Genomic DNA, 12,988 nt, shown 5'->3' with positions numbered 1-12,988 from the left:
ATTATACGCATTTGCTTTCTTTGTCTATGCAGCTAAACTGGAAGTGGAGACGGATTCTTTTGGAAGTCGCATTCGTATTAAAGGGGTGAAGACAGGATATTACATATGTATGAACAAGAAGGGGAAGTTGATCGGCAAGGTAATCTGGAAATAATAGTTCTGTGGCTGCATAAGACGACAGCGACATTGTGAAGTGTTCCTTGGAAATGTATTTTGCAGATTTCAAGCTTATGGCAATACATTGTTGAGACTCATTCAAAGCCGGAACAATTCGGTTTTGAGAGATATTTCATTGTCTGGAAATAAAGATGGTGTTTTCTGATTCCTGGAGATTGTCCAAATGTGTCTCAGCTTCTCGTGTCTTTTTCTTTCCTCAGCGGAAAGGGCGAGGCAAGGACTGCATCTTCACCGAGATTGTTCTGGAAAACAACTACACTGCACTCCAGAACGCCAAGTACGAGGGCTGGTACATGGCTTTTACACGCAAGGGCCGCCCCAGGAAGGCCTCCAAGACCAAGCAACACCAGAGGGAGGCCCACTTCATGAAGCGTCTACCCAGGGGGCACTTGCTGAGTGAGAAGAGACCGTTTGATGTTCTTCCTCTCCCTGTCCCCGCGCACCCTTTCAACAAGCGGACTAAACATTCCCACCACCAGCGCTCAGGGGGCGCTGAGGACTGAAACCACTGAGGGAGAACCGTGGATGAACCAGCACAGAAGAACCACTACAAGAGAAAACCATGTGCTTCATGCAAACTAACTTTTCCTGTCAAGTGCCAATACACTTTTTGCCTCATTTTTGGATTCGATATATAATTTTTGTTGTTTTTTGTACTGGCTTGTATGTAAACATTGACTATCTAATCTGTTAGATTTTTTTCCAATTCAGACAAACTGTAGAATGCTTATTTTCTTATTAAATCAGGAGGCATTTAAAGTACAGGAGAGCTCAACAATAATTTCACGAATGAAAACCCTTTGTTAGAAGTTAGTCAGCTCAGCAACAAAGAATGTTTAAATGAGTATAATGAAGCTAGACACGGCAGCTATCTGTGGTTACAGCATCTGACTTTCAGCTGACATGCTATCTTGCCTTTATGAGGCCATTTTGGAGACTATGTAACCTGTTTTTTTTCTACATATATAAATATATTTTTACTGTAAAAATGTAAATTACATCAAATGATGGAAATATTTATTGTAGAGTGTATATTAAAACCACTAAAGAACGACATCACAGGCTGCTCTGGTTTTCTCTTGTGTGTTTATATTGGGATGGAAAGCTAGCGTGCGATGCTGGTATCCCCCCAAAACTGCAGTTCTCTCCACCTTCTTCTTCAAGCTGGAGACCCAGATAACTGAGAGGCAATATCTGTGACAGGCTACTGAATTCAATGTGCTCAGCAAGTGAGACTTGGGCCTGAATGGCCCAAGCTATGCATTAAAAGCGATGAGGTCAGCCCACCATTTTGGCCCAAACAAGGTTACCACCATGTAGTTGCATTTCTCACGATCGCACACCGTAACCCTCTGATCAAATGGGCCCTTTGTGAAACCTCATATAAAAGGGCATGTTATACAATAGTGGGTTCGAATAATAACACGAGGAGGGGTCAGTTATCAAAAAGGAAGCCAGTCACACAGGGAGGGGTAAGGGGTTTTGAGGGGGGGGAGGTGGCGAGGCAGCGAAGAGGGAGTTGAGGGGTTGCAGAAAAAGCACCAGGGCTTGTGTGGCAAACTGTGGCATCAACTGAAAGAGGGGGAATGGCTGGGAATAGGCATTCGGCAATGAAAGGGAGGCAGGAAAGAAACCCTCTTCCCAGAAGCAGCTGAGCATGACCATCAGAGGCCAAATGACAGGGGAGGAAGAAGACCCTGAACAGAGCTCCCACAATGTTGGAGCTGGATGTCCAATTTGTTAGCTGTTTTGACAGTAGATGAAACTCTGAGAACAGTTAATTATTAAAGAAATTAAGACTTCTAAATGAACGCTACTCAGCAGCAGAAACCTTCATTATGTTTAAGATAATCAGAATCAACATTTGGCACCAAGACCGAACTATCAAACGCTACGTACGAATTTATTTTTGTCATTTTGACAGTCAGGCCCCTCACAAGAATTTACAAGCGACAGGGCCAGCTGGTTTTGAAATGTTTTCTTATATTCTTGTTCTTTCCATCTGGATGAAGACAAAGCACAATAGTGAGGGAGGAGAGACCTGTGGTTTTGTCTCTGCTTTCTGCAACTTGCTCTCTGGGTTTGGACAAGTGGTAAAAAATGCAAGGAATCACAGGGTTCAAACAATCTATATTTAAATGCATTGTCTCCTTTAAACACACTACTTCTTTGTTGTCCACTGTCTAAGTATTCCTCACCAGCCAACAATTTTTCAATTTTTCTTTAATTGAACTCGGATTAAAGAAAAAAAAATAGAGAAATACCCAACTTTAATAAACCCTCATTCAGCGTACAGTATACACAAACATTTCAGTTTCTCAAAGATATAAAATCTCAGCTTCACATTCCTTCACGTTAAACAAACAAACAAACAAACACAAATTTCATAGAAATTTGAAATAAAGCTCTGCAAAAACAGTTGCATCTAATTCTTACTTATGTCTACGGCACTTTGGACATAGACCACTAAGTCAGAATCGCCTTCTCTTGTAAAGGGAAATGGTAACGCAAGTTTCAGTAATGGCTTTCAGGGTGGCCCACTACATACAAGGAACATGAGGGTATTCATTTAACACAAATGGGATGTCCTCGTAACTGTGACCTCGGAACGAACAGGGATGAAGCCTTGTGTGTTTTGAGTGTTTTACAAGGACATCAATGGAAGGAGGCCGGTAGGTTATGTGACCCCCCAACAAAACTTCTCCACAGTAGGTTTGGTAAAAAGAAGCAAAAACAGATTCTGACATTATTTTTTGTCAGCCAAAGAATTTGGGTTAAAAATTAAAACCACAAAGTTTTTAAATCTACTGATAATATATTTACTAAATATCACTGTATCAAACATAAATGGCTGGACACATTTCCAGACATATAATTCCACCAAATTAATTAAGACAATTAGACATTAAGCTAAGGGACAAGGCACAGTGAATCTTAATGAAGGGATTAAGTACAGAAGAAATAAATGAGAGCTCATACGTGACTGGAAAATGATGCTGCCGAGGTTCTGCTCTAAATGCAACCCAGAATTATTCCCTGGCTCCACAGGCAGAATTCATTGGGTTTTGCAGTCGACGTCCCCGTCAGCACTCCCCTTCAGCTTTTTCAGCTCCTTCAGTAGCTCTTGTTCAAGGGTTAAGATCTCTTTGGGTTTCTCGTACTGGACAACAGAGAAAAAATAATAATAACAGATTTTATTTATGCATATTATTGAGTGTCTTCATAAAAAAGTCTGAAAAAATTAACACACAAAGTGATTGAAGCAATTATTGTGAGCACGAAAAATAAAACGTGGGAAATAAAAAAAAGAAAAGAAACAATTCTTCACTCTCATGATTGGCATATAGTGCTTAAACAATAAAGTGAAACTGTTCTTATGTCTCTTTGCAAAAGAGAGAGATACATTTTCTTTGAATGTGTGGACAAAAACATATTTTGTACATATATATTCTTTTAATAACAGTGCAGGTATACTCGTTAAATAGATTCTCTTCGGGCTGGAGCAATTTTAACTTTATCATAAACTGATGATAAAATTGCATAAAATACACACACACACACATATACATACATACACACATATATATATATATATATATCAATTGCTGGTATGCAAAACTTACGCTAACAATTAAAGTGTTGTTGGCATGAGTGAAACTTAGCGCGGAGTTGTCTAATGGTAGCTGACTGCGGTCGAGATCAGGAACACTGAACTTCTTGTAATACCTGGGAAGACATGGGAAGGATGTCACAAAGCTGAACTGTCGGGACAAACGTATTGTAAACAGTGCCATCTATAGGGAGAATGCAGGGACTTCAATGCAACCAGTGAACAAAACAGAAATAGGTGCACAGATGTGTTCTCATGCATATTTACTTTTTGTTTGAGGTTTTGATGATGATGCATCTCTCAGAGTGATCCACTGAAACACTGAAGACATCTTTGGGGTAGGAAAGGTTGCGGATCCTCCACTGAAAGCTGGTCTTTGTGTCTTTACGCATGAATATGGGCTGCGCAAACAAAATGAAGACGAACTTCACAAATGTAAGTCAAAAGTAGAGATCTAATTAAAACGTTAACACCTACATTTGAGCTGTTCTCTTTGATCATATCAGACTCCAAAGATGCAACAGGACCTGCAAGGGGCTCCCCAACCTCCACCAGCCACAAGCCCTGAACTCCAAGCGTGCTTTTATGGCGCCATTTTCTCACTGAAATGTATCAAATGCTTTATGAGACACAAACTGATCCAATGCATGAAACTGTAGAAATTAACACCATTCAGCTGTGTATAACTCAAAACATGTGGCTTACCGAGGAGCTCATCTGTTTTTAAGTCATATTCTTCTGCCATTTCTTTTCCATCTGTGAAGAGATAGTGGATCTTCCTTTTTCCTGCACAAAAAAGAAGTCAAATTTGAGCCATATAAGCAGATATGCATCAATTGCAAAACTCTAGGCAAATACCAATGCTGCAAAACAGTTGTCCCAATAGCTGATTCAGATCTTTGTTTTTCAGTCAGTTTATTTTGTTGTTTATTCTTTATTATTTATTTCCAACTATTGTACCAGGAACACCAATATATTAAATCTAAATAAATAATTGACCTGTTTTTAAAAAAAAATCAGCTCTTCATCACACTGATTTGTGATACTGATTTTTAGTCAAAAGAACCAATATCAACAGATACCGACATTCAGCCAACATACAGGCGAATTCCTAAGTATTAGTAAACAAATTACTCTCTACTCACTACAACAACAGAAATCATGCCAAACCCAACTAAATTAAGTCCTTACCCAGCTCTAATTTTGATCATTGTCATGATATATGTAAAATATACTCTCACTGGCCACTCCATAGGTACACCTGCCTTTCAATGTCAATATCCAATCAGTTAATCACATGGCAGCAGCTCGGTGTATTTAAGCATGTAGACATGGTCAAGATGAGTTGCTGAAGTTCAAACCTAGCTTCGCAATGAGGAAGAAAGGTGATTTAAGTGACTTCAAAAGTTGCACGGTTATCTGTGCCAGACAGGCTGATCTGAGCATTTTCACAAACTGCTGATCTACTGGGATTTTCTCACACATACATTTCTAGGGTTTAGAGAGAATCCAGAGAAAATATCCAGTGAGCAGCAGTTCTCAGCATTAAAATGGCTTGTTGATGTTCGAGGTTAGAAGAGAATAGCCAAGCAGGTCACAGTAACTCAAATGACCACTTGTTACGACCAACATATTCAGAAGAACATCTCTGAACACAGCATGTTGAAACTTGCAGAAGACCATGGTGCATGTCATTCTTGTAAGAACAAGACACTGAGGTTATAATCCATACAGACTCAGAAAAATTGGACAAGAGAGCATTGAGGTTCAGATTAGGGCAGTGTAATTCGGATAACAGAAACAGAATGTGGGTTCAAACGCATGAAAGCATAGAAGCATCATGCCCTGTATCAACGGTTTGTGCTGCAGGTGGTGGGGTAATGTTGTAGGGGATATTTTCCTTGTATACTTTGGGCCCTTTGGTACCAACTGAGCATCATTTAAAAGCAGACTGTTGTTGCTGACCGTGTCCATCTCTTTGTAACAATGCTGCATCCTCTGATGTCTGTTTCCAGCAGGATAACACATCATGTCATAAACCTCAGGTAATCTCATATTGGTTTCTTGAACGTGATAATGAGTTCACTGTACTAAAATGGCTTTTACAGTGACCAGATCTCAGTCCAATAGACCACCTAAGGGATGTGATAGAACTTCATGGATGTGCAGTCAGCAAAACTGCACAACTGTGCGATGCTCTCATGTAAATATGGACCTAGATCTTTAAGAACTGCTTTTAGCACTTTATGTAATCTGTGGCATGAAGAATTGAGGCAGTTCTGCCAGTAAGGGGGTAAGGGGAAGTATCCGGTGTGTGTATATTTTCCTTACAAATTTAGGATCAAACCGTAATTTACAAATAAGAACAACAGGCTTAAATAGTCAAGCAGGTGAACTCACTTAAGAAAGAGAAGTAACAATGTGCGCAGTGCAAATGCCTGACTAGCTTGCCGTTGACATCTAGAGAAAAGCACGTATTTACTTTGGACATATTATCGTAATTTTTACAATTTGGAGCCTAGCTGTTTTACTAAAAAGACACCCATTTCTTGTAATTTTAAAGCAAAAACAACCTCAATGGAGTTCAATACCACCTGTACCACCTCTTGTTACCTACTTATATTACATGTTAGCGGTACCGCTGTGTGCGAAGTTGAGATGACTGAGTTAAAATGCTTAAAATGAAAGTAATTCTGGGGGAACGAGAAAAACAGGTCTCTGTATTAAAAACACATTTTACTTCTTGCACTTACCATCATGTATTAAAGCCGTTTTCTTTGACGATTTTAGGATATCACTCCAGCTCTGCACAGCCATGTTTCAAACAAATGTTTCTATAGAGCCACTTCCGGATTCAACCCGTAACCAAAGCAACCGCGATAAGTACATTAAGCAAATTATAAAAGTATTTATATAATAGGTAAAAAATTATCAATGAATTTACTGGAATCAATTATTTTTTTCAATCAAAACATAATATGTCACTTCGGGGATTATGATACATTTTAACAAAATTTAAATACTCGATGAACCGGAAGTAAAACGTTTAAATTGAACGTTGTCCGTCTTTTGACGTTCCTGTATGTATGGTTCCATGCGATCAGGGGTAAGATCCAAAACATTAGAGTTTCAAGCGTTTAAAACAACTTTAAACATGCACTTATGCAGGGAAACTTTAGATTTTTTTTTAATTTAGTTTATATATATTGAGATAATACTACAATTGTAATAATCTAAATACTGATTTCTTGGCTATTGCTAACGTCAGCTTCAGCTAAAGATAGTGTACGATTTGCAGACTATCTGTCAAGAGTATCCATTGTACAGAGAGTAGTTTTAAAGCAGTAACTGTAAGAAAAATTTATTTTCGTAGTAGGGGTTAAGAAAATTGACACACCAGTCAAATAGCAGTAGTGTAACGCGACAAAGTAATGGGGGACAGATGTCTTCTCACTGGAGTATTATATGCTACTTTGCATTTCAGAGTGAAGCATTGTACTGTATAAAATCTATGTGAGATTATAATGCTATTAAACTGCTACATAGCTGAAAGTTCATCCTACCAAACCCTTGAGCTTAACCCTTTAAATGTGTCTCACACACCAATGCATCATTAAGATCTCTTTAACAAAAAGTTCTGACCAGAATAAGATTTAAAATTTCTGCATCCTGTTATATGAAGCAATATTTGTTTTCTTTCAGACACATGAAATCTGAATAGATTTCCCTAACATTTTTGTGTATTTATGTGCAGTATACACTCTGCCTGACTCTAAAGGGTTGTTGTTTGTGGGATTCCAAACAAGTGTGCTGTCAACGAGGAAGTTGCAGAGTGCCCTCTGGAGAACAAGCGACACACTATCATCACTCATGAGTGAAGGGTGCTTTTAAAGTGTCTTCTTCTGAAATGATCATTTATTGGCTTTTATAAATGCCAGTACTGATAACTCAGACAGCAGGCTTTGTGAAATGTGTACCATCAAACTAATTGCTCTAAAATTGCTGTTAAATTCAAAATATTAGAAAATTACTTAAATGTCTCTCATAATTGCAACATTTTTAGATGGGTTATACATTCCACTAAAGGACATGTTAAGGGAACAATAAATTACTTGACATTTCCACACACTAAATTAAGTCCATTTTCTCATGTCAGCAAACTGGACTGAATCACTGTTAAAATTATTTTACTTTACTTTTTTTCCAAATATGTGTTTGTTTCCCAGCTTTAGACTGCAGTGTTATAATTCTCTCTTACGTCACAGGCCACTTGCTCCTCCTATCACCAGAAAAGATGGAGCCTCGTCATGGTATCATGAAAGCTTTTTCTAAAGTCAAAAGGGCAAAAGTGCTACAGGGGAAGGATGCACCCCCACTGAAGAAGACAGCAGATGACTGTGATGTCACAGGTGGTTACAGTGTTTGCACGCATGCGTCCACATTACAGAAAGAGTGATTTTTTTTTTTTTTTTTTTTTTTTTTTTAAATGGAGCACAACATAGAAAAAATATAAATAAGGCTGCATTACATTAAGAGAGAAATGAATACTGTGCCAGAATGCAAAATATTTGTTTACTGGGATTGTTTTAACATTTTCTGCCTCAGGAAACACTTTTAATGGAGTGACGGTGTACCTTCTGCCTGCTGGAATAGGAAATGCCAGATGCCAGATTTTCCAAAGACAAATTCAGCAGAATGGGGGACGAACAGAGAGTTCACTGTGTCCCGGTGTCACTCATGTTGTTGTGGACGACAATGTGGACAGCGAAAGGGCTCTGCGCCTGCTGAAAGTAAATTGTATGCCCTCTGGAGTCCAACTGGTAAAATGTACCTGGCTGAGCTTGTGCATTAGTGAGAAACAGCTGCTAGATATAGCCAGCTACAGCCTTCTGTCACCCAAGAGGTTTGTGATCTAAAAATGCTTTCTTTGAAAGTTAAAGGTAAAATTGTACTCCTGCTGCATGAATATCCCAAGATATTCTCACAAACATTAGAAAATGTGTATCAGCTTATTTGTACTTTACATTTACCTCATTGACAGTAATATATGTTTTAAGCTTTGTATTGTAATGACATTTTATGTTCTATCCACTTAGTGACTCTGAAACAAAGCACGAAGAAATTAAAAAAGAGTCACTAAATATCAAACTTGATGCAGAAACTCTGATCGAGCCAGTGACTGATCAAGAGGAGAACACAGAAATGGTAAACTTCCAGATCATGTTGAAAACATTGTTTTGCAGCTTCTTGGTGCATTTCAGTCTTTCAGTTAGTAATCATTTGGAGCAGTCAGGGGAAAAAGTTTAGACCCCAAACGCAAGAAACAGAAACAGTTATTTTACATTACATCCTGCCCTCAGACAGTCCCAGACAGCAAAGAGGAAGTGCGGGGAGAAGAAGACGGCGTCTCTCAGAGTGATCTGGAAGCTCTCATCACTGGCCAGCACCCCAAAGAGGAGACTCCTGGCCCCAGCCTCTCCCTTGGTCCAGATACTGCTGCTCAGAAGCCAGTATCGGGGAAGTGGGTCTGTGCCCAGTCCTCTCAGTCCAAAAGTAATAACTTCAACAAGCACATCACAGACAAACTTGAATTGCTGGCCAAGGCCTACACGCATCAGGGGGACAAGTGGAGGGCGCTGGGCTACTCCAAGGCTGTCAACGCACTGAAAAGCTACCATAAACCCGTTACATCATATCAGGTAGCCTTACCCAGATACTTTAAATGCAATGTTTAGATTGCTGATTACCTGCATATGTCATTGTGTACTGTAAGTTTTATCTTCTGTGATAATACAAGGACTGTCTAGCTTTTTTTTTTTGTTTTTTTTTAATTACATTTTTTCCCATTGGTCTCAGGAAGCTTGTCAGATCCCAGGAATAGGAAAACGCATGGCTGACAAAATTGAAGAGATTATGGAGAGCGGTCATTTGCGGAAGCTTGATCACATCGGTGAGGCTGTGCCAGTGCTGGAGCTTTTCATGAACATCTGGGGTGCTGGAACTAAAACTGCACAACTGTGGTACCAACAGGTGAAAACTCACATATTAGTATAGGAGATTGAAGTACAAAGATTGTACCCCGCACAAAAAGTTGTTAGTGAATTATGTTGTCTGTGTCTTTTCTGTCTTACAATATGTTTTACAACACAGTGATATGATATTGACTTCTATTTCATGAAATATAAGGTAACAGAAAGGCGTTTAAGATTGAAATTTTGGGCTATAGCCTGAAAAATGAAACAACCTGACTGATATGGTGGTAAAATTTCTGCCGCACTGGTATTGCTGCACATATTGACTGATTGCAGTGCAGAACTACAGAAGATTTAAGATAATGTAAAAACAGTGTTGCCATTAGACAGTTTGTCTACAAAGAGCTTTGGAATTTATTTTTCAACAACACAGTCATTGCATTTTCTCATAAATCTGTTAATAAAATAACAAATTCTGGTGAAAATGTGAGCTACAATATGTATTGTTATACCATTATTGGGTTTTCTAAACTGTAAAATTACTCACTTATGAGATGTCAGTTTTACTACGCCAAAGCTCTTTTAAAAATTCTCCCTGGCTATACTCTGGACTCTGTATAATTAGCAGCTTCAGTCAAATGAAATCCGTATCATTTTACTCCTCCATACGATATTTATTAAAGGTACAGCTGTGACTAGGAATTCAAGTGGGTTCATCCTAAACTCTGATGTAACAGTACAGTGGGTTGAAATTAGTTACTAAGAAATAAGTCATAGATTCAATTGTAAGCTTATTTTCTTTGTGGACAAGCTGCATGCTGCTGTGGCACCGAGGTTAACCGTTCTTTCTGGATTCAGCCAGCAATCCACAAATATTAAATAAATGAAGTGATATTTAAATAGGAAATAACAGATAGCCTCAAGGACACATCGTATTTAGATCCACTGTCTGATCTAACATGTATTCTGACATTGCCTGTGAGTTTGAAGTTTCTTGTTTATCAAAACAACTGAATGCAACTGTTGTTCACTATCTTGCTTACCGCTAATACGTTTACTAAACTACAGCATTTTGATCTGACTGAGGGGGAAAAAACAGTTGTATCCAGGTGAGACCATGTGATTGTTTATCTGCTTCCATGACTTCAGCTGGAAGGTGTGCCAGGCTTCAAAATAATATCAGATTTAATGACTCATGAATCAATTTTACCGGAACAAGGTTCCAGGAAACACTGAATCTCAAGCCACTTTCATTCTTGGCTGTGAATGTCTTTAATTTTATTCTAGTTTATTCTAATTTTATTAATAATTAGAATTTTAAAAAATCAGTAAGCAAATGCCAACATAACAGTTTTTTTTCTTAAAAATGTCATTTTGCCTTTCAGGGATTTCGTACTTTGGAGGATATCCATACAAAAGCCCACCTGACAAACACTCAGAAAATAGGACTCAAGCACTACAATGACTTTCTAGACCGAATGCCCAGAGAAGAAGCAGGAGCCATAGAAAAAGTGGTAATGCATCTTCATCTGTCACATTAAGAGCATGTATAATTTAGTGATGATGACTGAAATATCTTTATTTCTTTCACCACTCTAATATGTTTAGTCAAGTTTAAACAGAGTTGAGATATCTGAATAAGATTTGCTTCTTTAACCATCAGAAATGTAGAAAGAGGGTCTGAAGAAGGAAAAAGCTTGTGTCAGCTTTCCTTGACTGCTTGATGATGGAAAAACCAGACTGCCTTTTCACGAAGTAGAGCATCCCAAAGGGGAAAAGTAAATCCTTAAACTTGCTGCATCTTAAGTTAGCCAGATACCTGTTCGCTCCAGAGCGTTAAGTACAACGCTAGTTGTTTTCATATTGTATTACTTAGATTTTCTTTTTCCTACAAAGCTGCCAGATAGAGCGTGCATATTAGATAGATGGCTAAAGCATGTGTGCTCCCTTGAGCTTGTCAAAATTATATGCGATGCCTTAGCAAGGCTACCTCCCAGTATTTGGCTGGGAACAGGTAAAAACTTTCTTTTTTTGCCAGTAAACATACAAAAACAAGCAAATGTGAAAAAAAACAACACACAAAAATATCAGCATGCCAATAAGAAGTGGAATGTTTTTGCAGGTAACAGCGTTTGTGCTTTATTAACGGTCTTTTCCATGCATGTGCAGGTGAGGGATGCTGCACAAGCCATCGACCCTGGCCTAGTGGCAATAGCATGTGGCTCCTATCGTCGGGGAAAAGCCACATGTGGAGATGTTGATGTACTTATATCTCACCCTGATGGCAAGTCCCACAGGGGCATTTTTACTAAAGTCTTACAGACACTCCGTGACAGTGGTAAGCATCATTTTTGTTGATGGGAAAAACTTAAGCATGTATTTTATTTTATTTTTTTAATAAAAATCTCTTTATTTCTGACCTGTTTACTTTAAGGGTTTTTAACCGATGACCTGGTGAACCATGAGGAGAACGGTGAGCAGAAGAAATACATGGGTGTGTGTCGTTTGCTGGGGCATGACCAACGCCATCGCAGGCTGGATATCATCATAGTGCCCTACAATGAGTTTGCTTGTGCTCTGATGTATTTCACTGGTTCGGCACACTTTAACCGTTCAATGAGAGCCTTGGCAAAGACAAAAAGAATGAGCCTGTCAGAGCACTCACTGAACAAAGATGTGGTACGTCAAGGAAGTGTGAAGGTGCATGGTGGCACTCCACTTCCCACACTGACAGAGAAAGATGTTTTTAGCCTTTTGGGCATACCCTACAGAGATCCCCATGAAAGGGACTGGTGATGATTTGACGATCAGCTTATGGTTTTATAGAAAAATAATTATGATGATAAGGAATAGGCAGCACGGTGGCACGGTGGTTAGCACTGTTGCCGCACAGCAAGAAGGTCCTGAGTTCAATTCCACCATCAGGCCGGGGTCTTTCTGTGTGGAGTTTGCATGTTCTCCCCATGTCTGCGTGGGTTCCCTCTGGGTACTCCGGCTTCCTCCCACCGTTGGCCCTGCGACAGACTGGCGACCTGTCCCGCCTCTCGCCCTATGACAGCTGGGATTGGCTCCAGCACCCCCCACGACCCTGAAAAGGATAAGCGGTAGCGAATGGATGGATGATAAGGAATAATGATTATTGGACTCAAACAATTTTAAGTATATTTTACAGGTCCTTAGATTATACAAGAGCCCTATTTGACTTGAATGCTAATTCATATTTTGCAAA

At 39.1% G+C, this 12,988-nt stretch overlaps 3 protein-coding genes across 4 annotated transcripts; 2 read left to right on the top strand and 1 right to left on the bottom strand.

The window, feature by feature from the left end:
• Positions 1–34: 34 nt before the first annotated feature.
• LOC113023399 (fibroblast growth factor 8b-like) lies at positions 35–680 on the top strand. Its single transcript, XM_026169400.1, has 2 exons — positions 35–139; positions 378–680. The coding sequence occupies exons 1-2, from the start codon at positions 110–112 to the stop codon at positions 678–680; spliced, it is 333 nt and encodes a 110-aa protein (XP_026025185.1). The 5' UTR covers positions 35–109.
• A 2,545-nt stretch (positions 681–3,225) lies between these two features.
• Positions 3,226–6,723, bottom strand: LOC113023752 (protein DPCD-like). The gene is made up of 6 exons (XM_026170100.1): positions 6,541–6,723; positions 4,493–4,573; positions 4,265–4,389; positions 4,055–4,188; positions 3,801–3,903; positions 3,226–3,337 (listed from the first exon to the last, which is right to left on the bottom strand). Exons 1-6 carry the CDS (start codon positions 6,602–6,604, stop codon positions 3,233–3,235), a joined length of 612 nt encoding a protein of 203 aa, XP_026025885.1. The 5' UTR covers positions 6,605–6,723; the 3' UTR covers positions 3,226–3,232.
• Positions 6,724–6,843: 120 nt separating this feature from the next.
• LOC113023749 (DNA polymerase lambda-like) lies at positions 6,844–12,659 on the top strand. Of its 2 annotated transcripts, none has more exons than XM_026170094.1 (9): positions 6,844–6,893; positions 8,053–8,196; positions 8,393–8,690; positions 8,884–8,992; positions 9,148–9,486; positions 9,644–9,817; positions 11,145–11,273; positions 11,929–12,097; positions 12,194–12,659. In XM_026170094.1, the coding sequence occupies exons 2-9, from the start codon at positions 8,082–8,084 to the stop codon at positions 12,553–12,555; spliced, it is 1,695 nt and encodes a 564-aa protein (XP_026025879.1). In that variant the 5' UTR covers positions 6,844–6,893; positions 8,053–8,081; the 3' UTR covers positions 12,556–12,659. The 2 variants fall into 2 exon arrangements, with proteins under 2 accessions (XP_026025879.1, XP_026025880.1); XM_026170095.1 differs by lacking the exon at positions 6,844–6,893 and adding an exon at positions 6,911–7,668.
• The last annotated feature ends 329 nt before the right edge of the window (positions 12,660–12,988 follow it).

The sequence above is a fragment of the Astatotilapia calliptera genome, chromosome 6 (assembly GCF_900246225.1).
Source record: "Astatotilapia calliptera chromosome 6, fAstCal1.2, whole genome shotgun sequence".
NCBI lineage: Eukaryota > Metazoa > Chordata > Actinopteri > Cichliformes > Cichlidae > Astatotilapia > Astatotilapia calliptera.
This window is presented reverse-complemented; position numbering and strand designations above follow the sequence as displayed.